This window comes from Pseudomicrostroma glucosiphilum (assembly GCF_003144135.1).
Source record: "Pseudomicrostroma glucosiphilum strain MCA 4718 unplaced genomic scaffold BCV69scaffold_5, whole genome shotgun sequence".
Classification (NCBI taxonomy): Eukaryota; Fungi; Basidiomycota; class Exobasidiomycetes; order Microstromatales; family Microstromataceae; genus Microstroma; species Microstroma glucosiphilum.
Window position 1 is genome coordinate 836,806 of NW_020289917.1, and position 22,583 is coordinate 859,388.

Genomic DNA, 22,583 nt, shown 5'->3' on the forward strand with positions numbered 1-22,583 from the left:
CCAAGCCTCGCAACATCGAAAAGGACGTCAAGGTCTTCCCTTGGAAGGTGCTGGCCGAGGCTCTGAAGAAGATCATTGGCAAGTACAGTGCTAGCGTCGAGCCACCTCTCGCCAGTCCCCATGCTCCTTACTACAACGATGAGGCGCTTCAGCACCAGCAACAGAACGGCTTCAATGGCCATGCTGGACATGCCGCCCCGCACTACCAGTATGGGCATGCTCGAGATGACTCCGTCAACCTCAACAACAGCCCTCGCTACTTCTACGGCGGCAACGGTCAGCTCCAAGGTCCTTCACCCGTTGGATCCTCCTCTGCTTACCTCGTCAATTCGGGCGTCGAGGGTCAACAAGGCGCGCCTGGCCAGTCTTCGGCAAGTCATCACTATGGGGATGGGTCTGCCAATGGCCCCATCACCGGTAGCATGCCCTCGTCGACCTCCTTCCAGGGTCACTACCACTCACAAAGCATGCCTGGCACCTTGCTCTCGCAAGCTCAGCCTCTGTATCAGCAACAGCCGCAACAGCCGCAACAACAGCAGCAGCACCCAGGCGCCATCGTCATTGGCGGCCAGCATGCTCACGGACACTCACAGTACGTTCCTCACCAAGCAGCACAGTATGCCGATCATCAGTATCGCGCCGCGCCCGGCCATGCGCCATCGTCGTATGACAGCATCAATGGCAATGGTAGTGGTGGCAGCATGGGAGCGCAGGAGTATGCCCATCTCAATCCGGGCGGATCCTCGCACTACGCCCATCACTCTGCTCCCCAGCATGTCCAATCCCATCAGCATCACCAGCACCAACAGCAGCAGCAGCAGCAGCAGGGTGTGCCTCAGCATCACCAGATGACTCATGGGGGATACATGGGCGGACAGGACTCCGGCGCCACGGGCCTGTACACGCTCCCTTCTGCCGCTTCGATGCCTGAGTATGCTGGAGGATTTGCTGGACGATGAGGCAGCGGGAATCGTGCATGCCCTCCCCGATCTTGTCTCCTTCCCTTTCCCCTCTAGATACTTCCTCCCCACCCCACCCCATGTCTTCTTCCCCTCAATCGCCCCCTCGCCAACCCCTTCTATCTCACATCCATGCATACCACCTCCAGCAGCCAGAACCCCCACTTTGAATTTTGTACTTGTACCATGCTCTTTTGTTCCCCAACCCCTCCCTCTTTCCCTCCTTTGTTTCACTTAGGGCATACGTATAGATGTTTGTGGAAAAGTAACCCATGTTTACCATGCATACCTGACCTGCCTGTCTGCCTGCCTGTCTGTCTACCTATCTGAGCACGCTTGAAGAGCGTCAGTGTCAGTGTCAGTATCAGTGACATTCTGGTGGTGGGAGCTTGGAAGCCTGATCTGTGTGAGCGTACACGACTTGTCACACGACAGGAACGTACAGGCTCCCGTCTCCAAATGGAAGCAGCACAAAGTCAGTCAAAAGGCACATCTACAGCACCACAAGAGAAAAGGTACAATGGCAAGTACAAGTAAACATATTTCGTAGGGGGAGGGCAAGAAAGGGGTCCCAGTCCACTAATGTCTGTCTACAAGAAGGCATAGAGGTCATTTCTCCTATACCTTCTCACCTCATCATCAAAATCTGCCATGTCCGGGTAAAATGGTACCAGACTATCCTGAGCTCCAACATAATTTGTATTGTATACCCTGCAAAAGGGTTCCCTCACTTTTCTCGCAGCATGGAATAGACCTTGAAGACTGTAGTTGAGTAGGATTCCAGGACCGAGGGCGACTCGCATGGCTTCGATTGCGTCAAAGACGTTGTTGATCACGTGAGGGCTTTGCTCGAAGATGTTGGGCCAGATCAAGTTGAGGAGATGAAGAAGACAGTCTTCCTGACCTAACCCGACGACGCCTAGGGCGACGTGCTGCACGACTGCAGCGGCGGTTTGACGATGCACTGCATCTCGCTCGATGAGAGCATTCTCCAGCACAGTCACCAGAGCAGGGACGTAGTCTTTGCTCATCTCGCCGACGTATTGCGTCAGAAAGGACAAGGACTTGAGACAGCCATTTTGTACGTTGAGCTCAGGCGTGCGGTACTCTGCTAGGATGGCAGGAATGGTGGTAAAGGGACCACACGTCTCCGCCACAATCGCAATGGCTACCGTCGAGCAGACTCGCGATTGACGCTCCTGAATCTTGAGATTGGTCAGGAGAACCTGCAGAACATCCTGAGGGCCAATGGCACGGGCTAGATAGCCAAATGTGTTGACTGCTGCTCGTCGAATCGCCTTCTTGTGTGCCTTTAGCAGGTCTAGAAGCTCAAAGCAGATCCTCATCCACTCTCTTGGGCTAACAAATTCTGCACCTCGATCTGCGATACGTCCAATCAGGTTGATGCAAGCCTCTTGCACCTTTTCGTGCCTGTTGCGCAGAATCGGTGTGAGGCGAGGGAGAAGATCCTTGATCGGGGGATTCATCTGGGTCATTCCCACCACACCGGCAATGGCTCCCTCGGCAGAGATGATGCTGGCCAGAGATTCAGGGAACTCTTCACCCAATTGCTCGAACAGAACCACTCCGAGCTTGCTCAGAAGGGCATCCTCCCCACACTGCTTGATGACCACGGCGAGCTTCGTAGTCAAGTCGGCAGCCTGCTGACGAGTCTTTGCACTCTTGTTGTTGAGCCTCCAGAGAATCGTGGACACAATCTGGGTAAGGTATGGCTTGATGCGCATGCCCAGAGCATTCACCACAGTACCAAAGCCCTCGAGCATGACGTTGTCTTCGACTGTTTGCTCTTGGAAGGCGTAGATCAGACCGTCGACCAACTGGATCTCGAGTCGCTCATCAATGTCGGCAGCACCGAGCGATGCGATGACCTTCTGAATGGTCTCCATGACCATCTTCCTGAATGGCTCGTTCTCATCCTTGAGCTCATTGACGATCCGGCCAACCACCTCTGTCACACCAGTCTTTTGCGACAAAGCTACTGTTGTCTCCACTACCTGACGGTAGTTCCTTCGGTCGAGAGCCATCCTTCGCACCCAAAAGTGCTTGAAGAATTCGGGCAACATCTCCTCCTTGAGGAATTGACCAGTGACTCCATCAGTGGCAGCACATTGCTTGACTACCTTCAAGACAATCTTCTTCATCTCTTCATCCGCGCTCTGGAACTCGCGGATCAAGGTAGGAGTTACTTCCTTCACGAAATAGAGGGTACTCTCCGAGTCCATCAATGGGATGATGAATCCAATGGCCTTCAAGAAAGCAGCGAGCCCTTTACCTCGGTGTTGACGAGTGCCCAACCACAGAGGCTTGAGGACATTCTCGAAGGATTCGATACCATATGGTGCTGCAGCTTCTGCCAGAGCGGCAAGAGCGAGGGCAGTCATCGTCTTCACCTTCTGCTGATCGTCCTCCAGTCCCTTTTCCACACAGTCGACGAGGTTCTTGAGATGGGGCAAGACGGCGCATCCCATCATAATGGCAATCTGCTGCACGATTCTGATACCGGTATGTCTTGCTTGCCATGACTTCTTCGATCTGCACACGGCCTTGAGGAAGGGCAACAGGGCTGGGATACCCAGAGCCGAGGCCACCACAGAGAACGCTCGAGCAGTGGTGTTTCGCACATACTCGTCCACATGGTCGATGTCGGGTCGCATAGTCGAAATCATGTGGGCAAGTCCGGCAGCCTTGGACAGATTGGAGATGATCTCACGACCCTCGACACGGGCGTAGTAGTCTTCGTCGATGAGCAAAGGCTCAATGACGACGAGGATACGATGCACATAGGGCCGCACAAGATCATCGAGCTTGTAAAGAATGCGGTCAATGACCTTTACGAGGAGATGTCGCTCCTGGTCCTCCAATGTACGCTCCATCAGCAGAGGCAGAATCTTGTCAAAGAGCGGACCGGCTCCAAAGTCTCGCGCCTTGTCGGTAATCTGACGCAGCGCCGTCTTTCGCATCGGTGGTGTACCATTCTTGATCTTTAGCAGGAGCCTCATAATCTTTCGCTCTTTGAGCTCCTCCAGCGAAAGCTCTTGTTCTCCCTCGTCCTCCAAGATCTTCTTGAAGAAGACTTGATCCTCTTGCTTGAAGAAGGCAAGCTGACCAACTCCAGGAATATCGGTTGGCAGGTCTGGGATCATCTCCTCGACGGCAGCTCTTGCACTCGCTTCATCTTGCATCATAAAGCCGCCTCCACCCATTGCAGCCGGTGCAGACATGAGCTTGTGAGCAGGCGTTCTGATGGGAGCATAGTCGGGAGGTGGCTCAACGATCTTGTAGCCTTCAGAAGGGAGGAGCTGATCGAGCTCTTCGTCACTGAGACCCCTGTTACGTGGGTCTAGCGCGAATGTTCCGTTCATTCCAATGCCTGCTTTTTGGGCATCTAGGGCCCCAAAGTCCTCGGCTTGAGCTGGGGTCTGATCCCAACGAGACTTCTTGACCGGCTCGGTTGCTGCTGCATCGCCATCTGCCGGGGGAGCCTCGTCCCATCTTGATCTCCTCTTCCTCGGTGCTTCATCCACTTCGGTCTTGATGGTCTGGGCAGATGATTCCTCCTCTTCCTTAGGAGGTCCCACATCCCACCTTCTCTTCTTCCGTTCCATCTTGGGTGTAGTATCTCCTCCTTGTGGCTTCACATCTTCTCTAGGTGGTGTGACATCTCTATCGTCTGTTAATCCACCCCTTGACCGCTCCACTGCTTCCTTCTCCCTAGCCTCGATGACTCTCCTGACCCTCTCCTCCTCTCTCTCAATCTCTGCCCGCCTCATGGCCTCCTTGTAGCCTCCTTCGCCCTGCTCTCCAGCCTCGAATGCATCTGATCCCTTTTCAGGTCCAGCATCTCGATTGAATCTCCTGAGTTTGTAGTCATTCTCTCGTGCTGCAATCTGACGAGATTGAGCACTCTGAGCGAGGGGATCCTCGTCCTCGTCGGCGTACTCGTGGAGGAGGTGCCTCGGGGCAGAATAGGCATCGAGGGGATTCCTAGGTCTGGAGGAGGAGCCTTCCTCATCGGAGCTGCCAGCATCGTCGACGTCCATTGGCAGCTCGCTAACGTACTTGGTCTCCTTTCGACTGCCTCCTCTTGAGGATGACATCTTTGTGGCGAGGAGGAGGAGGAGGATACAGGTGATACGAAGATGGTGGCGACGAGCGAAGGTGTGGCTCGGCTTGGCTGAGTAGAGCGGGGAGGTGAGATTTTGGCGGTGCGCGGCCAAAGCGTGGAGATGCGATGTGGCTGCTTCCGTGCGGGCCACTTGGGATCCCCATATCCTCCCCCCCCCCGCCTTGTAGCGCGGTGCAGGACGACGATGACATCCTCGACGAAGATAGTGAGTATTGCAGAGTGATGGTGGAAGGTGCCGCAAGAGTAGCGCATCTCATCGCTCTTGTTCTTGGTACGCTCCTCGGCCCCTTCGCCAGCAATGCATCGCCCTCATCTCCTCGACCAACTCCCCTCTCTACATTCGCTCCTTTGGTCCCTCGGATAAGCGAGGCGAGGCAGATCTACGGTATCACTTTATAGCTCATAGTGCATTGGACCTAGTCGAGGAGAGGGAGACTGCCAAGAATGTAGAGAATTACTTTGGGCTGCTGATGACCATGGAGGATCTGGCCGTGTGAGTACTACTGGGGTTGCAGGAGATGGACTGCACCAAGGGCGCCGGTACAAAGGCGGCTCGACGGGAGAGCTCACACGGCGGTAACACTCTACAGGTACGGTTTCCAGACTTCTACGAGGACGAAGCTGCTGATCATGCTGACCGTCTCGGACATGGTCGTCAAGGATCTGGACATGATCACCGTGAGTCCTCCTCAGCCCTCCTCTGGGAGCAACCCATATTCAGGACATGGTCTCAACCTCAACCTGAACCTCGACCTCTACCCTACCTCTTTCCCTTTCCTCCAACTTCAGATCTTCCGCGCAATCCACACCTCCTACCTCTCGCACCTCTGCAACCCTTTCCACTCCATCTCTCCCTCTCTCCTCTCCAAGAATGCACGCTCCGCTCCCCTCCCACCAGCAGAAGCTGCTCTGCCACCGGGGAGGAGAACGATACATAGTCCCCTCTTTGAGAGGAGAATGGAAAAGATTGCTGCGTGGAACCCGCCTTCCATGGGTGGGGGAGAGACAGGAGGAGGGGGAGGTGGGGCGACGGGGGGAAGAGGCAAGCAGGGGGAGATCCCTCCGCCTACGCCGAGTAAGACCTGAGACGTGAGGAGTGGGAAGGGAAGGAAATATACCATACTAGAAACCATCTACCTAACTGTGAGTCTGAAGTCTTCTGTCGCTCGTCGCTTCTCTTTGCCATCCCTCACCCCTCTCGGAGCATCAACCATGAGAGCCTACACTCCTAGCCCCACAACCCGCATCCCGCTTCCCCGCCTTCCTCGCCCACTGGAATGGCAGCGCCCTCCTTCCACCACCACTACCCTATACCAACTCTCCACCACTCTCCACCACCACACAACCACAAATACAAATACAAAGGACGAACCTTTAGAGCTCTTCTGATCAAGTACAATATCGTCGAGCACAGATACGCGTCCAAGATCTCCCTCTCTCCCCCTCCTCGTTACTACTCTCGTTACTACTACTTCACTTCATTCCAGTCCCTTGGCGACTTCTGAACAAGCAAGGTGTACATTCCACGGTACGGATGAATGGAACAAAATAGATATGAAGTTGTGTATTGCATTGCATGCATGCAGAAGCGTTGCAACCTGTCAACCCTCTTCAACACGGCCGACTCTCCCTCCCTCCCTCCCTTGGTCAGCTCGCCGTGAGGGTGTGTATATACGTGTGGGTGTGCGTGTGCGTGTGCGGTTGTGTGTGGCTTTTGTGATGACCCGAGACCCGAGACCCAAAACCCGAAGAACCGGATTGGTGACGAGGGAACGAGGAATGAGGAACGAAGGGACGGGGATGAATGGAGACGGGAGACGGAGGCCCAGAGGAATGGGGGGATTTTACCGATCGTGTGTTTTGTGTTTCCTTTGCACTTGTTTGCTTCTCTCCTCTGTCTGTCCGTCTTCTTCATCAAGACAATGACCTTTCTAGGCGTCCCTCAGCATGGATGCAATATCCCTCTGACTACTTCCTACTCCCCCACCCGCCCACAACCTCAGTCCTCTTCAATATCCTCATCTCCATCTCCTTCACCACCTTCTCCTCCTTCACCTTCCTCGCCTCCACTCCCATCTACTCCTCCCTCTCCTCCTTCTCCACCCTCTCCCGCTTTACCTTTCCTCCTTCGCTTCTTTCGATCAACCCTTACAGGAATCTTGACTCCCTGTGCAGCAAACTTTCGGCTGAGGACCGTAGGCTCTATAACTCCAGGGAAACGTCGAGGAGTGTACACCACAAAGGGCTCCGTGTACGTTTCTGCGAGGGCTTCGGAGATGCCTAGTCTCATCTGACCCTGTCCCTGTGTACCACTGCTGGAAGAAGGAGAAGGCGAGGCGGTAGATGATGGACTTGCTAGATCGGCAAACATGAGCTTGATGCGGTAGGTTCCTTCGGTTCGTACCGAGAGGTCTTGCAGGACAAAGAAGATGCCAAGCTGGTCGTGCTCGTCCTTGAGAATGTTTGCACTGGCGACGGAGGCGCCGACGAAGTTTCGTGTGTACGTCTCCGTGGTGACCGTAGTAAAAGGAGCCGCACCACCGCCACCACCACCACTTGAATGCGGTGGCCCGAGGCCTTCTTTCGAAGAAGAAGAAGAAGGATGATAAGCCGGACCGGGTCCACCGCCTCCACCGTTCCACGAGGGAGTCACTTGAGCCGCCCTCCAGGGGTCGGACAAGGATCTCGCTCTTACTCGTTCGACGTCAAAGGTAGCTAGTGATGAAGACGAGCTAGGAGTACCCGAGCCACCAGCAGACTGTTGCAGCATCTCCGTAGACACATTTGCGGCGTGTTGATGTATGAGCAGATTCCTCGGAGACGCCTTGAGCTCTTCGGGGTGGACGAGGTCAGCAGCGAGAAAGAAGGCCGAGGTGTCCACATCTGTAGGCGGTACTTCCTTGCCAGTCTCCACATCTGTAATGACCAGCTTGACGATCAGCGTTGGGCTTAAAGGCCTCCTGTCCTTGTCTCCGAACCCGCACATCCTCGCTCTGCTTGGGGATTGTACCACCACAAGCTTGAAGCGTCGGCCGTCCTGCTCCTTTGAGAAGCCATCTAGAGAGATAGTCTCGCCAGGTGGCAGATTGAGCGAAGGTGTAGCACTACTGCCTGTCCCGCGGGAGGATGCGCTAGACCCAGGAAGCCCCGTCTGAGCTCTGACCTGAGACGAGGGAGTTGCACTGACCAACACGGAAGGATGGCCGCGATGAGGGCCCGCTAAAGAGTTTCCAGCCATTGCAGCAGCACCAGAGGGGACGACATAGGGCTCGGGCCTCGAGTGACTGCGAGCCCGTGAGGTGGGCCCGGCGCGACTGCTACGGAGGGAGCCTGACCACGTCAAGGTAGGGTTGGACGAGAGGCTAGAAGAGGTTCCAGCGCCGGCGCTTCCAATCGCAGGGTATCGGTCAGGCTGAATAGGTGGGGGCGAGAAAGGGCATTTAGATCAGCGATACTCTTCACATCAGAGCCTTCCCGTTGTCCCAACTCACCAGGGCCGATCTTCCGAGTATGGACCGATCATACCTCCCAGATAAGTACGTTCCCCTATGTGATCCTCCCGCTGTGAAGGACGAGGCAGAAGCTGCTCTAGGCCTATTCTGCTCCCAAGCCGATGTAGTAAGCAACGTGTTTGCGGCAGCTATTGGGCTTCCTGCCGACTCTGAAGCCGAAGCAGGTCTTCCTATTCCCATGACACTTCGAAGAGGGGGCAGGGTAGTGGACAGAGGCAGCCTCTCTGCAGTGGAGAGCTGTTGCATCGTGGGATTGAGAGAAGCAGTTGTGGAAGGCCTGCTACCTGCACTGCTTCCTCCGGAATCTCGGCGGTAGGCGAGATCGCCCGAAGACGACGAGGGACGATACTGGAATTGAGAGGCAGCATAGTCTTCCCGCGATGGACTTGCTACCGTGACATCACTGTAGCCAGGAGGAGCTGCTTCTGAAGTGGAGCTGGGATTGGTCACGCCGGCGCCCTCTGATGAGGGACCACCTCGCTGAGCTATGGGAGCTAGCCGGGGAGGGGCATCCTCCTGGGAATGGAGGATGTTGTGTGGGAAGCCGCTCATGAGTCCTGGGTATGGGGCATGGGGGTCCTGGAGAAGGACGAGGGTATTGATGAGTGTGTGAATTGGTATGAGTCCGGGTCCTGCCGAGAGGTAATTCTTTGGGCCCTTTGCGGTGAAGGATGAGGCAAGAAGAGTCTATGCTGAAAGGGAGTGTGTGTGTGTGTGTGTGTGTGTGTGTGTGCGTGTTGGTGGGCGTAGTCTTGACTAACCAGAGCTCATGCCTTGCTCAAGGAACCGCAACAGAAGGGGGTGAGAGACCAATGGGAAGGGAAAGCGAAGGAGTGAAATGAATGACGAAGGGCTTTGGGTGGGGCAAAGTGTCTTGCCAATGGCAAATGGCGGGGAGGTGCCTGGGTGGTGCCTCGCAAGACGCGCTGCTGCTGCTGCCGCCGCCGCCTTTGGTGACAAGGTCGGGCGAAATCTACCTCGGTGCGAGGCCGATAGCCAAGTCGAGTGTGGTGTCCTGCCTCTGTCCCAGCTCCGTGCGGCCTTTTGAGTTCACTTTGGCCCTGCAGGCACAAGCGGCGCACTACTCGGCCAGCGCCCAGGTCCAACCCCGCGGCTTCTACAGCGGGCCCTTTTGGAGGGCGAGGTGCGTACGTTGAAACCAAGAGGCAGCGCAATTGCAGCGGAAAGCTAGCTGGGCTGCCTGCAGGGAGGTATGGCGTTGTGGGGTGGAAGGAGTCAAGGTGTGCGAGCGAGTGAGTGGCTGATGAGGGCGAGGAGGAGGAGGAGGAGTAGAGGGAGCAGGAAGAGTGAGGAGCAGTACGTTGATGGTGACGCTCCTTGTTCGTCCTTCTTTGTGAGAGGTTGGGCCGAGTCTGTGTTTGCTTATCGCGTCAACGGAGTCTAGGTGCACCACCAAAGCGGGGATTTGGCCCCTCTCGGACTCAGACTGAGCAGAGGCAGCCTCTCTTGTCTGGGTCCATCCATCCTCGGCCACTTGGGTTTCCCCGCTCCGTGTCTCCGTGTCTTGCTCCCCCTCCCTTTTCGACTTCGCTTGCTGACTGGCCTTCTGTCGTCCCTGAGTGAGACAATTGGCATTCCGTCCATTTCATCCAAGCGAGGGCGTCGGGAAGAGGACCCAGGCAGGTAGCTCAAACGTAACGCGAAATCCATACTCCCCTTCCCCTGCCGGCCCGCCTGCCTGCCCGCCTGCCTGCCCGCCTCTTCTTTTCTCCCCTCCCATTGCCTCTTGAGCACCATGTGTATGGATCAGAGCAACCATCAGTCCTCTACTGAGATGTCCCCGCCGCGGCTGTGCCTGGAGCCCCAGACCCAGATGGGTACCGCACCAGGGCGGTCTGGTCTGGCCCATTCGTGCGCTACATGCGGGACGCGCTGAGAAGATGAGCGAGAGAGAGAAGTGTGGCTCCGCTCCGCCTCCCGCCGGCCGAGCGAAGCGACTCAGCAGGCAAAAGGCAGGGCAGGGCAGGGCGCAAGAGATTCCTCAAACCCGGCATCTTGAGCGCCCCTGCTCAGTCGGTCAGCTTTGCTACTTTTTGCTCCTCCACTCGTCCCCCCCCCCCACCACTCTTTGCAGAAGCGAGCTCTGACTTCGACTCGGCAATGCAGCCAAATCTACACTGCCCATGACCCTGATCTCGACTTGCAAACTGGGTGTCTTGACCATTCATTGTCCTCATCCAGCTGAGCTGTGAAAGCGCGCGACAGAGCAATCAATGGACGGAAATGCATTGGAACTGGGATTCGAATGGAATGCAATGCAATGGGGGGGAAAAGACAAAGCTCAGCTCCGCTTACCTGCCTGCAGCCCCAAAAGCCAGGGCGATACAACCACAAAGAAGTCGAGGCAGTGGGGGGAGGGGGCTTACCAGAAAGAAAACTCTCACGCTACCCTACCCCATTGCCAAGACTCCTTCCCGACCCGTTCCAAGTACCGCCCACCGAACCGGTAAAGTGAATCGGCAGTGGGCGCCGGCAGCGGTAGGGTCAGTGGCAGTAGCAATAAATGGCAAAAGGGGGATTGGGTGACTCAATAGCGCTAGGCCGCGCCGCGCGATAGCTGCACCCAGGTCTGCTCTGCTCTGCTCTAATCCGCTCTGCTCTGCTCAGCCCCAAGGGGCGCGGCGCTCTTGGGCGGACCTTCCACTCTTCAGAGAGGCGCTTGAATCGGAGTCAGTACGCATGGACGAGTCGGCCGAGAAGAAAGGGAGGGAGGGGAGAAGGGGGAAAAGGGGAGGAGAGGTAGAGAGGTAGCCTAGAAGAGGCGTCCTGAGAATGTTTCTAATTGGATCGACCGTATACAGACCAACTACTTTTCGTTTCTTGACGGCCGAAGAGGGATCACCTGCAGGAAAGGTATTGCTGACGTTGCATTTATTTGCACACCTCGCACTCTTCAAACGTCGAGACTCTCTAGAGTATACGGCCCCACAAGTGCGCTACTCTCCAATGCGTGCAGCCTGACCGTCTTTCCAAGTCCTTCCATCCCTAATCCACCTCCCGTTTCGCTACGAGCTTGTACAGCTCCAGCTTGACCTGCCGATGCCTTCAGTGACTTTGCCGCCCTTGGATCGCGAGCGCGCTGTACAGCAATTCTCCTCGCGCTTTCCTCTTGCAGTCGCTTGCGGTCCGTGTCGAGACGTGTAAAGGCATCCAGTGGACCTCTGAGAGTGCTCAAGCTGGTGCAGAGGGCGAGATGTGCCGAGAGCGCCTTGGAAAGCGAGTGCAAGGATCCATGCATCGACGGCGTATTGAGGAGTAGGGGGAAATAGACGTCGATGAGGTCCATTGCGAATTGCAGCAAATCCGTCGTGGGAGGAGCCTTTGCTTGCGAGCTCTTGTCGCCAAGTCGCCTTCGCCTAGAGCCTGCCGTCGACTTCTTCATTGTGCCGGTCAGCTCGTCATCGGCTCCTGCCAGAGAGACAAGGTCAAGCGGCTCTGCCGCTCTGTCTTTCAGCCAGCGCGTGATGACTTGCAGAAGGACCACCACATCGCTTGACTCGGTGACATGGCCGTGTAGAGTGGATCGCAGAAGCGGCCGCGAGACTGCCATCGTCACGAATTGTGACAGGTAAACGTCTAGAGGCGTCTTGACGGCCGACTCGCCTTCCTTGCTCCTCTCGTTTCTCAGGAGCTCTACTAGCAGGTCCACTAATTCCCTCTCCCCAACATCAGATACGTTTCTGATCGTGTCCATGATCTGTCCCCAGTCGTTTCGGGCTCTCAAGCGAGCAATGAGTGACTGTCCACTCCCAGCAAGCATGCCACAGCTGACAGATTTGCGGCTCATCAAGTAGGTGAGGATCTTCTTTGCGTACGGTGCGGAGCGAGCAGTCGATGGTGCTGCAGGTAGAGCCAGGTCCAATAGAGTTGCAACAAAGGAATATGATAGCTTGACTTTGGGTGCTCGTTCATCCCTGTGGTTCTTGCGTTGTCTGACTAACTTCTTCTCCTCGCCGCCACCCAGATTGGCAGGCTCCCGGTCACTGTCGTCGCTCCCGCTCTGATCATCGGCCGCAAGTTCTGCAGCAGCAGCTTGTGACTCGAGACGCTCCTTTTCCCATGCTGCTTTGACCCTTGCCCCTTCCTCAGAGAGCCAGCTGGCAAAGGCGATCTCCATCTCTGCAGACTTCTTTTCAACTGTATCAGCAGTACTTGAGCTGTAAATGCTCTGCAGTCGCTGCAGCAGGGCCTGATGCTGTCCCTCAATGTCTGCTCCCGCACGACTCGAAGAAGCAGCCTTTGCTTGAACTTGCTTCGACCATGCAGTGGTCAGCGCTGCCTTTCCGACAGCATGTCTCAGGACACTGCTGGACGGAATGGTAAAGGGAAGAGCCCACAAGGTGGCCAGCGCTGTTCCGCCGGTCTGAGCTCCTCCCCAGGAGCACCCCTCTACGATAGCCTGCGATCCGCCCACACGAGTCAGCGAGACGCTCGCGTTTCGTTCGGCCTCTTCAAGGCCAGGGACAACGGGTGCAGACCAATCGGAAGTGACGATTAGTGCGTCAAGATCCGTGTCCCAGATGAGAGCAGCAAGTCTGCCAGAACTAGGTCCGCCTGCTGCACGAAGGACGACCAAGAGATGAGAAGCAGAGAGTCGTAGGAGCGCAGCCGGACGAGAAGACGAAGGTTCCTGAGAGATATGCGCGATTGACAAGGTCCGCGACTGGCTGACTTGTGGCCCTTCTGATGCGCTGATGCTAAGTCTGCTGAAAAGAATATCACCAGACCGGGCTAAGAAATGGGAGCACAGAGTCGTCAGCAATCGCATGTCGCTCCTCTCCCTTCAGCAACGGACTCACTCAGCATTGAAACCTGCCCGTCATGGAACAGATTGACATCTAGCAGAGAGGCCGCGTCTGGTATTGTAGAGACCGCTGTCTCTCCAAGGCTTGTGAGCCTCTCCGGTCCACTCGCCACGCCGATCCTTTGCACCTGAACCTTCAGAGGGCCAGAGGCAGTGAGTCCGTCCCTATTGGTGGAGCCTTCCGCGTCGTCAATGACTTCTATGGCCGTCTTCCTCCGTCTGCCCTTCTTGTCCTTCGAGTCACCTGCCGCTCCTCCCGAAGGAATTGAGGGGCCAGAAGACCGGCCGGCCGAAGTAAAAGTGATGAGGGAGCCCAAGGAATCTTCCTGGCGCACTCCTCCGCCAAAAATCTGCGCGGATGCCACGAGGTCAAGCACGGTAACCGAATGGGTAACGGTACGAGGATGAGGGGATGCAGAGTTGTCGTTTGTTTGGGGCGAGATCTCTGAGATCTGTAGGATTGGCGGCTGTACCTCGGCGGCCGAGCTGCTCAAGACGCTGTAGCTACCGCTGCCATGTCGGAGCAGGACCTCGCCGGAGGAGAGCGGATGCAGAGAAGATATCACGTCTTTGGACCGCACAGTTGTCCGCTCGGGATTGGCATCGTTTGCTGCTGAGCGGCTGCTCTCCTTGACGACCTCATTCCACGCCCAGACTTCTGAGCCGGAGCCATCTTGAGCAACCAGGCCCAGGTAGGTCCGCCTCAAGGTGTTGCCCTTGCCAGCTGACTGCAGAGTTACCAAAGGTGGTGTGCAGGGCTGTACAGCATTGGAAAGGACGAAGCTCTGGACAGCAGTATGTGTTGCAGCCTTCAAGATGCATAGGAGACAGAGAAGCAATTGTCAGCCAAGCTCGCCTTCTTGCTGTTTCGACCCGCTCTACTTCACACTCACATCGATCAGCGTCACTGAAGCTCCAGCAGCTACTGTCACGATGAGACCCCTTGCCCTCCTGACGCTTCCTGAGCCCAGCTTGACAACTTCCCCAACGGCAGCGTGTGACAACCTAGATGAAGAAGCTGCAGTTGCCTGAAAGACGGTCTTGCCTGCCTTGCCAGCTGAAGGGGCATAAGATCCGAGGACGACGGGCGGCGAGAGAGAAGGATGAGGTGCCAGGACTGCGGGCATGATGGACGAGGTCTGACGCTGAGCCGCAATAGCCTCTTACCTCGTAGCTGCCGTGATGGTCTAGCAACGGCTGAATGGCGAATCACGGGAAGAAGCTGTCCGTGTAAATTTTGTGCAGCCTCCTCCGCCAAAAATCGTCCGTGGCGCTCACGCCTTCCCGCCTGTGCGGGCGCGCAGTGGAGCTGACCGGCAGCAGGATATATGCACTTCTTCTGGTCATGGTCCCTTCGCCCTGAAAGACCTGTGAGATACTCGGCCCTTTGATGGTATCACTCTTGCCACGGCTCTCATACTCACCTTTTTTACTTCGTTCTGCTACTCCTTACTCGGTCCCTTTCTCCTCTTCAGCTCACCTCAGCCTCGAGCTCAATCGGTGTCCACCCTCCGCTCCTCCTCCTCTCCCGCCCCACGTTCTCTCGTCGGCGGCTGTACAAAAGAAACGAGGGAGCTTGTGTCTGCCATATAGAGATCGGATAGATACGTCCCGCGTAACTCACGGACACTCAAGTCTCCTTACAGAACCCCTCAAGAAGATTCCATCTATCCCAACTAACATGGAGGCGCAGCGTGAGGGTACCATCACCCTGGGAGTATGTGCCCTCGACCGAAAGGCTCGAAGCAAGCCCATGCAGAATATCCTGAACCGGATCTTGGCCAATAAGGACCTCGATGTGAACATTGTGAACTTCGGTGACAAGGTCATTCTGGACGAGCCGGCAGAGTCTTGGCCAGTAGTGGACGTGCTGATTTCATTCTTCAGTGCTGGGTTTCCCTTGGACAAGGCCATCGCCTACGCCAACCTCCGCAAGCCCGTCTGTGTCAACGACCTTGGTCTCCAGAAAGTCCTCTGGGATAGAAGAGCTGTCCTAGCCATCCTCGATGCCGTCAAGGTACCTACGCCGAGGCGACTGGAAGTGGATCGAGATGGAGGGCCAGAGGTGGAAGAGGAACTGGGCAAGGATCTGAAGAGGCGTTTAGGAGTCGATTTGCTTCGTCGTAGACCGGTCCAAGATTGCTACCTGAAAGACGAAGATACTCTCGTAGTAGGCAATCAGGAGATTCGAAAGCCTTATGTCGAAAAGCCCGTCAGTGGAGAGGATCACAATATCCACATCTACTTTCCACGATCGATGGGAGGAGGGGGCCGAAGGCTGTTCAGAAAGGTCGGCAACAAATCCTCGGAACATGACCCGAACCTGATCGAGCCAAGAAAAGAGGGCTCGTATATCTACGAGGAGTTCATCAGTGTTGACAACGCCGAGGATGTCAAGGTGTACACCATTGGTCCCCACTTCGTCCATGCCGAGACTCGCAAGTCCCCGGTCGTAGATGGCCTGGTGAAAAGGAATCCAGACGGTAAAGAGATCCGTTACATCACAAAGCTATCTGAGCCTGAAGTGACGATGGCAACGAGCATTAGCAAGGCCTTCAAACAGAACATCTGTGGCTTTGACCTCTTGCGGGTCGGAAACAAAAGCTACGTCATTGACGTGAATGGATGGAGCTTCGTTAAGGGCAACGACTTCTACTATGACAAATGCGCAGAGATCCTTGGCAACTTTTGCAAGCACAATGTTCCGCCTGTTCGATCTCTTTCTTCTGGTAGTGAGACTGGCTCAACAAGTGAGCAGTCTCAGGCCTCTTGGAACCTGAAAGCAACCGTCACCGTTTTCCGTCACGGTGACCGAACGCCAAAGCAGAAGCTGAAGAGGAGCTTCAAAGCCAAAGATTCTTGGACGGCTCCACTTATCGATCTCCTACAAGGGCGAAGGGAAGAGATCATCCTCCGACAACAGCTTGACCTCGTCTCTACGGCTGCTGAAGAGGCTCGCAAGCTCGACGGCGCTCAGACAGAAGACCTTGATCTTGTCATCGATGTCATCAACCGTAAGAAGGAGATGCCAGGTACCAAGGTGCAGATGAAGCCGGCATTCAAGGATGGTAAGCTAGACAAGATGACATTGATCGTCAAGTGGGGCGGCGAGTTCTCCCATGCTGCTAGACACCAAGCCAAGGACTACGGACAGAATATGAGGAGAGACATGATGATCATGTGCCCAAAGGCGCTCAAGAACTGTACCATCTACACGAGCTCCGAGCGCCGAGTCACTGCCTCTGCTGAGATTTTTGCAGCATCCTTCCTGGACGACCCCGAAGAGCCATCGCAGAAGCCCCTCCAGCTTGTCATCCGCAAAGACCTCCTAGACGATTCGAATGCGGCCAAAGAAGACATGGACACTGTCAAGAAGTCCCTCAAGGCCAGCTTGAGGGCAGACGGCGTCGATGCTCAGAAGCGACCCGAGCATTGGCCTGAAGACATGGCGCCTCCTGCTGAACTCGCCAGACAAATTGCGGCCATCTTGGCCCATCTGTCCAAGGTGATGAAGCAGAATTTCCAGAGTCTTGACGTTGAAAAGATTCAGAAGCGCTGGTGTACCCATGAGACCCCCAAGTTGTTCCGCGAGAGGTGGGAGAAGCTCTTTGCCGACTACGAAGAGGAGCCAAGCGATCCATCGAGAACTTCCGAATTGGCAGACATGCTAAGTCACGATGGTCTGCACAACCGGCCTTTCCTCGAGGCCATCTTCAGCGATCCTGCTGAGACCGATGAGAAGAAGAAGCTGGAGATGTTGCACGAGCTTTATCGTCTGAGCTGCGTCTTGTTCCATTACGTCTGCCCCCGCGAGTACGGCATTGAGCTGGAGCAAAAAGAACGCATCGGCCTTCTTACCTCCATGCCTCTGATGAGGAACATCGTATCTGACCTGGAGCGAGCCGAGGAGGGCAGTCTCTGCTCCCTCTACTTTACAAAGGAGTCTCACGTGCATACGCTTCTAAACCTCATCCTTGCTTCCGATCTACCCATCGTAATGCCCCGCATGCCACCATTGGACTACTTTAGCTCTATTACTTTCGAAGTCTTCGAGAAGACTCCATCCAACACAGGTGGGGCGAATAGCACTACTGCTTCGCCCCGGCCATCACACGATGCCGGATCAGCAGCGGCCGCAGAAAGAGCCCCTTCGCCGATGTCTACCACCCCTGCAACAAGGCCGGAGCGGTCTCTCTTGATCACGGTTTCGGAAGGAGCCTTCTCATCGAACATTCTCTCCATTGACCTGGACGCTCGCCATTCGATCCACCCTCTGCCCCGTAGAGCCCTCACTCAGCACATTGAGCTATCGGAAGCCCTCTCGAAGCTTTCCGCCCATGCTTTGAGCGTGGAAGACTCGAAGATGCTCGCTCGTGGTCAAATTGAGGGAGCTGCCGTCTTCTTCGGTGAAAAGGAAGCAGAGAGCGAGCATGGCTTGCTGCCCGTGAACAAGGCGAGCTTCTCCCACAGCCAAGCCAGCAGCGTTCAAGGAGAGGTGACGGCTTCCTCGTCTCCTCCGACGCCGCCGAAGCAAAAGACGTCCAAGCCAGTGGTACTTTGTGGACCTTCGGGAGTGGGCAAAAGTACCCTCATCAAGAGGCTCTTTGCAGAGTTCCCAGATGAGTATGGGTTCAGTGTAAGCCGTGAGTATGACATAGCGCAGTAAGAGACGAGGAGTTGGGTAGGGGAAGTCTAGTGGCTGACCCGATATCTATTTGACTTTCCCAGACACCACCCGTGCACCACGCCCAGGGGAGATTCCCGGTTTCCACTACCACTACGTCTCCCGCTCCGAATTCGAAGATCTAGTCTCCAAGGGTGCCTTCCTAGAGCATGCTACCTTCGGTGGCAACATGTATGGCACAACCATTGCCGCCGTCGAAGCCGTTTCCAAGGAGGCTGGCAAGCGAGCCATTCTAGATATTGATGCCCAGGGCGTCAAGTTACTCAAGGCCAACCATGCCCACTTGGATCCATTGTACCTCTTCGTCTCCCCACCTAAGCTCGCGGCACTCTATGAGCGATTGAAGAATAGGGGGACAGAAACGCCCGAGAGTGTACTCAAGCGACTCAGTATGGCTGCGGGGGAGATGGCGTATGCTCGAGAGGATGGCGGGAGGAACTTTGACGTCGTAGTCGTCAATGATGATCTAGATCGGGCATACCAGGTCTTCAAAAAGGCGATTCGAGGAGTGGGAGTACAAGAGGTGGGGAGTGTTAATGGATCTGAAGAAAAGGGAGAGAAGGGAGATGCTATGCCTGTTGAAGAGGAGGAGGGCTCAGTGCTTGAGCAGGCGAGAAAGGAAGTCGAGGATGCAAAGGCCTCGTCTTAATGTCGATGGCCATCTTCCACTGTCACTTCGTTTCTTCTTTCGGCTTCATCACAGAGGTCCCGCCCTCGCAAATCTATTATATGGCAACGCTTCTCACTCCCCGCACCCTAGCCTGTATAGCAATGGTATGAACAATGCATTGTATTCCAGTCCCTTGTCGCTGCTCTGCATGCATGCACACGAGCCCTCCTGCGCGACCAGTAAATAGCATCTACACGAATCGTTCCTCCTGCTGATCGTACTGCTCTACCAGGCCCAATTCTTCCGCAGGCCTCAAGGACAAGGCTGGTTGGGGAGCAGGCGCCAGACCAATATTGCTGGCATTGGATCCTCCAGCAACGCCACTGGCAGCCCCAGCGCCCCCTGCTGGACGACCTGAAGAGTAGGCGGGTGTGGCCGCGGTGTTGGCCGCTTTGTTCCGCCGCTTGATGAGCCCACCTGTGGTGCCACTGCCACTGCCGCTGCCGCTGCCGCTGCTAACGGTGCTCCCTGAAGCATAGGCTCCTCCGTTGCCCAATCCCTCTCCAGCTGCAGCAGCCTCCTCGGCTCTCATCCTCTCTGCTCGGCGAGTGAGCGCATCCGCCGCAAGTAAAGTCACTACAACGATACTTGCTAGTCCAAAGACGAGTGCGAGTGCCCTCCTCGTCAAGTCCCACTTGATCGACTGCTCAATCTCCGTCTTTAAGTCAGAGAGAGAGATGGTAAAGCGATTGTTCAAATCTTGGATTTCTTGATCGAGAGAATTCTGCTCCTCCTTGGCTTCGCCTTTGCGGTTGTTCATGTCGACTTGAATGTCGTGCTTCATACGCTCAATGTCTTCTCTCATGCGTTGACTTAAGCTGTCCACTTCACGCTGGAGAAGAGTGGTAATAGAGCGTAGAGCAGCTGCATCGTTTCTTGCTCGGACTTGAAGCTCGGTACGTAGCTCAGAGAGGGCAGCTGTGAAAAGGTAGCGTTGATTCTCGACTTGGACACGATTCAGCAGGACGTCTAGGGACTGAGCCGCTTTGCCTTGGATGGAGGCAGTAGTCAGCTGCATGATTGCTTCGGCCGGGTCATGAGGACGATGCAGGGGTTGGGTAGATAACTCTTTACCGGCGGCAGTCGGAGGAGTACCGTCCTCTGTCTCCTCTTCGATCGAATCTCTCGCTTCGAGAGGTCTGCGATTCTGAGCCTCCGTGATCCACCTCAAGACCTCTCGTTGCCGCTCTTGGCCTTCTCGGTCATTGCCACGAAGCTCAGTCGTGGCCTCTTGCAGCCTCTCCGCATTGAGGAACCCAGCTTCTTCCAGCCTCTTGACAAAGAGCCGCGTGTCGAACAGATGGTCGAGCGCAGGGGATGGAGGTCGGAACTCTGTCGAGTCCATACTTGGCACAGACGTCGCAGGAACAAGAGGACCATGGTGCGCCTCGCCGCCAGAGTCTGCCCCGGATGGACGAGTTGAGGACCCTCCAGCAGATCCGCTTGCCACACTCGATGTATATGCATTGCCGCCACTCGAAGAGCCGCTACCAGAGCCAGTCTGCGGAGGAGGAGACGAGACTGGACCAGCCTGGTGGATGATATGCCCCTCGCTGTCGAAATTGACAGTGGCTCCACCACCTGCCATTCCTAGTCCATGAGCTGGCATAGGCCTATCCAATCTCTCCTGCGCTTGTTGTAGCCTCTGCTTCAGAAGCTCAGAGGAGCTCGGAGAAGAAGGAGTTGAAGATGATGAAGAGGAAGGTCCAGCCGAGGATAAACTTTGCTGTGAAGATGACGGCGGCGCTTGTGAAGTGGATGCTGACGAGGATGAGGAAGAACCAGCTGCTTGTTGCTGCTGCTGGGACTTGGGCTTGATGGTCCCGCTGACCGTCTCTCTCGGTTGACTGGCCCCTGCTGATGTTGCCGAAGTCCCTTGAGCCACCGTATCCTGATCCTGACCCTGAGCACTAGCCTGAGCCTGAGCCGCCTGTTGTTCGCTAACCCTCTTGATACTCTGCGACTGCTGCTGCTTCTCTGCCTCCCTCGCAGTAATCTCTGCCTGTCTCACCTCTGAGCCAGATCGCTTATCAGTGACTCGTACTGTTGCAGGGGGAGGCGATCTCTGCTGCTGCTGCTGTTGGCTCTGCTGGCTCTGCTGGCTCTGCTGCTCCTTTTGCTTGCCAGCCTGGGCCGCTGCATCTTTAGTACCCTCCTGCTTCTGACCCTGCCCCTGCCCTTGTCCTTTGAGAGGCGGCGATGGTGAGGCGGAGGACGAAGACGAAGCTGGCCATGCTGAAGGGATCGAAGCATGATAGCTTCGACCTAAAACCAGCGGCAGGCCAGTCTGAGCCGTACGCCGACTTCTGAAACGCTGTACCCTTCGGAATGGGAGATGGGACGGGAGTACGCGAAGCTGCTGGGTCGAGGCGACGGCGGTACGGCTGGCAAGTGAGTAGGAAGCGACGAGGCTCCGCCCGCGAGCAGGGAGCATGTGAAGGTGAGATGGAGGAGGGGTGAGGATATTGTAATGGCAAGATGGTCAAGGGGATGGCGGGGCGAACGAGGGGTTGTGTTGGTCTCGCAAGCGTGGGCCAATGCAACTCGGACCCGCGTGGACGGGCCAGAGTGGAGCAGGACAGTTAAGACAAGTCGTACATTTAGCACTTGCCCGCCACCTCGCGCCGTCTCTACCATCGACCTCACTCGCAAACACACCCACGACATGTCGACAAAGGACAACGCAAACCCCATCGTGCACCGTCCTGCGGGTCACGCAACTGCCAAGTCCACTACTGCTTCTACCTCTACCGAAGACTGGTGGCGCGACGAGGCGATCCATCTTCCTGACACTTCCTATTCAAAGAAGCAGGGGATCGCTGCGCTTGATGAGGGAGATGATGATGGTATGGACGAGGATGATGTCAAGGAGAAGAGGGAAGAAATTGATGCTGAAGAGGTCTTTGGTGAGTATGCCCTTTGCGGTCCCAGTGATGGTCCTCGGCGAGGCTAGAGAGCGCAGCTATCCGGTGCACTGTACTCACCGCAACGCTCCTTTTTCTCCCTCACATCAGACCTGATCCGCTCAATCAACGACCCAGAGCATCCTCTCACTCTCGAGGAGCTAGCAGTAGTCAATGCCTCACACATCACAGTCACACATCCAGACGACTATCCAGGAGCGCCTCGATACCCCGCTGTGCGCATGGAGTTTACGCCTACAATTCCACATTGCTCCATGGCCACGTTGATTGGTGAGTTGGCTAAAACGGACTTTATATCTGCTTTTCCCGCTTTGAGACCTGATGAAATCTCTCCTCGCCTCTCCTTCAATTCGCTCCCCCTCCGCAGGTCTCTCCCTCCGTGTCCGTCTCCTACACGCCCTCCCCCCTTCCTACAAAGTCGACATCTCCATTCGCCCAGGAACACACCAGTCGGAAAACAGCATCAACAAGCAGCTCAATGACAAGGAACGTGTTGCTGCTGCTCTAGAGAATGAGCATTTGCTAGGAGTAGTGAGGGGATGTTTAGAAACGGCGCAGAGGAGGGGTAGAAGTGAAGAGGAGTGGACGAAAAAGGCTGAAGAGGTGGCGAGACAGATTGGGGTTAGTGCTTAGAGGATGCGGAGGAGATCAAGGCAGCCAGAGCATAGGTATAGATGGGGTTCCCTTTATTGTATATCACTAGTTGTACACAATTTCTCATTCACAGCAATCCAAAACATTTAGATTCACTCAACAATGTGCAATCTACCGTCTGATCTAAAGGAGGAGCAAAGGGGGAAATGGTAGAATGCAATGCAGTCGTGTATGTATGTGCGATCCTTTCCCGACTCTTTTCTCCTCC

General features: G+C 55.7%; 7 protein-coding genes across 7 annotated transcripts; 3 read left to right on the plus strand and 4 right to left on the minus strand.

Moving 5' to 3' along the window:
- Window positions 1-1,422: 1,422 nt before the first annotated feature.
- Window positions 1,423-5,159, minus strand: BCV69DRAFT_282315 (putative splicing factor 3b subunit 1). Its single transcript, XM_025492313.1, has one exon. The coding sequence runs from the start codon at window positions 5,075-5,077 to the stop codon at window positions 1,550-1,552; it is 3,528 nt and encodes a 1,175-aa protein (XP_025348757.1). The 5' UTR covers window positions 5,078-5,159; the 3' UTR covers window positions 1,423-1,549.
- Window positions 5,160-5,285: 126 nt separating this feature from the next.
- On the plus strand, window positions 5,286-6,192 carry BCV69DRAFT_269414 (hypothetical protein; the record flags this gene model as incomplete). The annotated part of the gene is made up of 4 exons (XM_025490894.1): window positions 5,286-5,311; window positions 5,403-5,599; window positions 5,697-5,784; window positions 5,896-6,192. Exons 1-4 carry the CDS (start codon window positions 5,291-5,293, stop codon window positions 6,190-6,192), a joined length of 603 nt encoding a protein of 200 aa, XP_025348758.1. The 5' UTR covers window positions 5,286-5,290.
- A 913-nt stretch (window positions 6,193-7,105) lies between these two features.
- On the minus strand, window positions 7,106-9,170 carry BCV69DRAFT_298602 (hypothetical protein; the record flags this gene model as incomplete). Its single annotated transcript, XM_025494233.1, has 2 exons — window positions 7,106-8,518; window positions 8,598-9,170. The coding sequence occupies 2 exons, from the start codon at window positions 9,168-9,170 to the stop codon at window positions 7,106-7,108; spliced, it is 1,986 nt and encodes a 661-aa protein (XP_025348759.1).
- A 2,178-nt stretch (window positions 9,171-11,348) lies between these two features.
- BCV69DRAFT_175277 (hypothetical protein) lies at window positions 11,349-14,769 on the minus strand. The gene is made up of 3 exons (XM_025489533.1): window positions 14,337-14,769; window positions 13,439-14,252; window positions 11,349-13,370 (listed from the first exon to the last, which is right to left on the minus strand). Exons 1-3 carry the CDS (start codon window positions 14,568-14,570, stop codon window positions 11,533-11,535), a joined length of 2,886 nt encoding a protein of 961 aa, XP_025348760.1. The 5' UTR covers window positions 14,571-14,769; the 3' UTR covers window positions 11,349-11,532.
- A 29-nt stretch (window positions 14,770-14,798) lies between these two features.
- BCV69DRAFT_282319 (hypothetical protein) lies at window positions 14,799-18,973 on the plus strand. The gene is made up of 2 exons (XM_025492314.1): window positions 14,799-18,086; window positions 18,172-18,973. The coding sequence occupies exons 1-2, from the start codon at window positions 15,125-15,127 to the stop codon at window positions 18,774-18,776; spliced, it is 3,567 nt and encodes a 1,188-aa protein (XP_025348761.1). The 5' UTR covers window positions 14,799-15,124; the 3' UTR covers window positions 18,777-18,973.
- A 380-nt stretch (window positions 18,974-19,353) lies between these two features.
- Window positions 19,354-19,827, minus strand: BCV69DRAFT_235936 (hypothetical protein; the record flags this gene model as incomplete). Its single annotated transcript, XM_025489913.1, has 1 exon — window positions 19,354-19,827. A coding segment is annotated over one exon (474 nt), but the record flags the coding sequence as incomplete, so codon positions are not given.
- Window positions 19,828-21,442: 1,615 nt separating this feature from the next.
- BCV69DRAFT_282322 (hypothetical protein) lies at window positions 21,443-22,471 on the plus strand. Its single transcript, XM_025492315.1, has 3 exons — window positions 21,443-21,703; window positions 21,812-21,991; window positions 22,089-22,471. The coding sequence occupies exons 1-3, from the start codon at window positions 21,463-21,465 to the stop codon at window positions 22,352-22,354; spliced, it is 687 nt and encodes a 228-aa protein (XP_025348763.1). The 5' UTR covers window positions 21,443-21,462; the 3' UTR covers window positions 22,355-22,471.
- The last annotated feature ends 112 nt before the right edge of the window (window positions 22,472-22,583 follow it).

Coding starts and splice junctions, on each gene's coding strand:
- BCV69DRAFT_282315 (XM_025492313.1), bottom strand. CDS start 5,077: ATGTCATCCTCAAGAGGAGGCAGTCGAAAGGAGACCAAGTACGTTAGC.
- BCV69DRAFT_175277 (XM_025489533.1), bottom strand. CDS start 14,570: ATGCCCGCAGTCCTGGCACCTCATCCTTCTCTCTCGCCGCCCGTCGTC. Junction 14,253..14,336: donor CTTCAGTGACGCTGATCGAT/GTGAGTGTGAAG, acceptor TGCATCTTGAAG/GCTGCAACACATACTGCTGT. Junction 13,371..13,438: donor CGGGCAGGTTTCAATGCTGA/GTGAGTCCGTTG, acceptor CCCATTTCTTAG/CCCGGTCTGGTGATATTCTT.
- BCV69DRAFT_282319 (XM_025492314.1), top strand. CDS start 15,125: ATGGAGGCGCAGCGTGAGGGTACCATCACCCTGGGAGTATGTGCCCTC. Junction 18,087..18,171: donor GTATGGGTTCAGTGTAAGCC/GTGAGTATGACA, acceptor TGACTTTCCCAG/ACACCACCCGTGCACCACGC.
- BCV69DRAFT_282322 (XM_025492315.1), top strand. CDS start 21,463: ATGTCGACAAAGGACAACGCAAACCCCATCGTGCACCGTCCTGCGGGT. Junction 21,704..21,811: donor TGATGCTGAAGAGGTCTTTG/GTGAGTATGCCC, acceptor CCCTCACATCAG/ACCTGATCCGCTCAATCAAC. Junction 21,992..22,088: donor CTCCATGGCCACGTTGATTG/GTGAGTTGGCTA, acceptor CCCCCTCCGCAG/GTCTCTCCCTCCGTGTCCGT.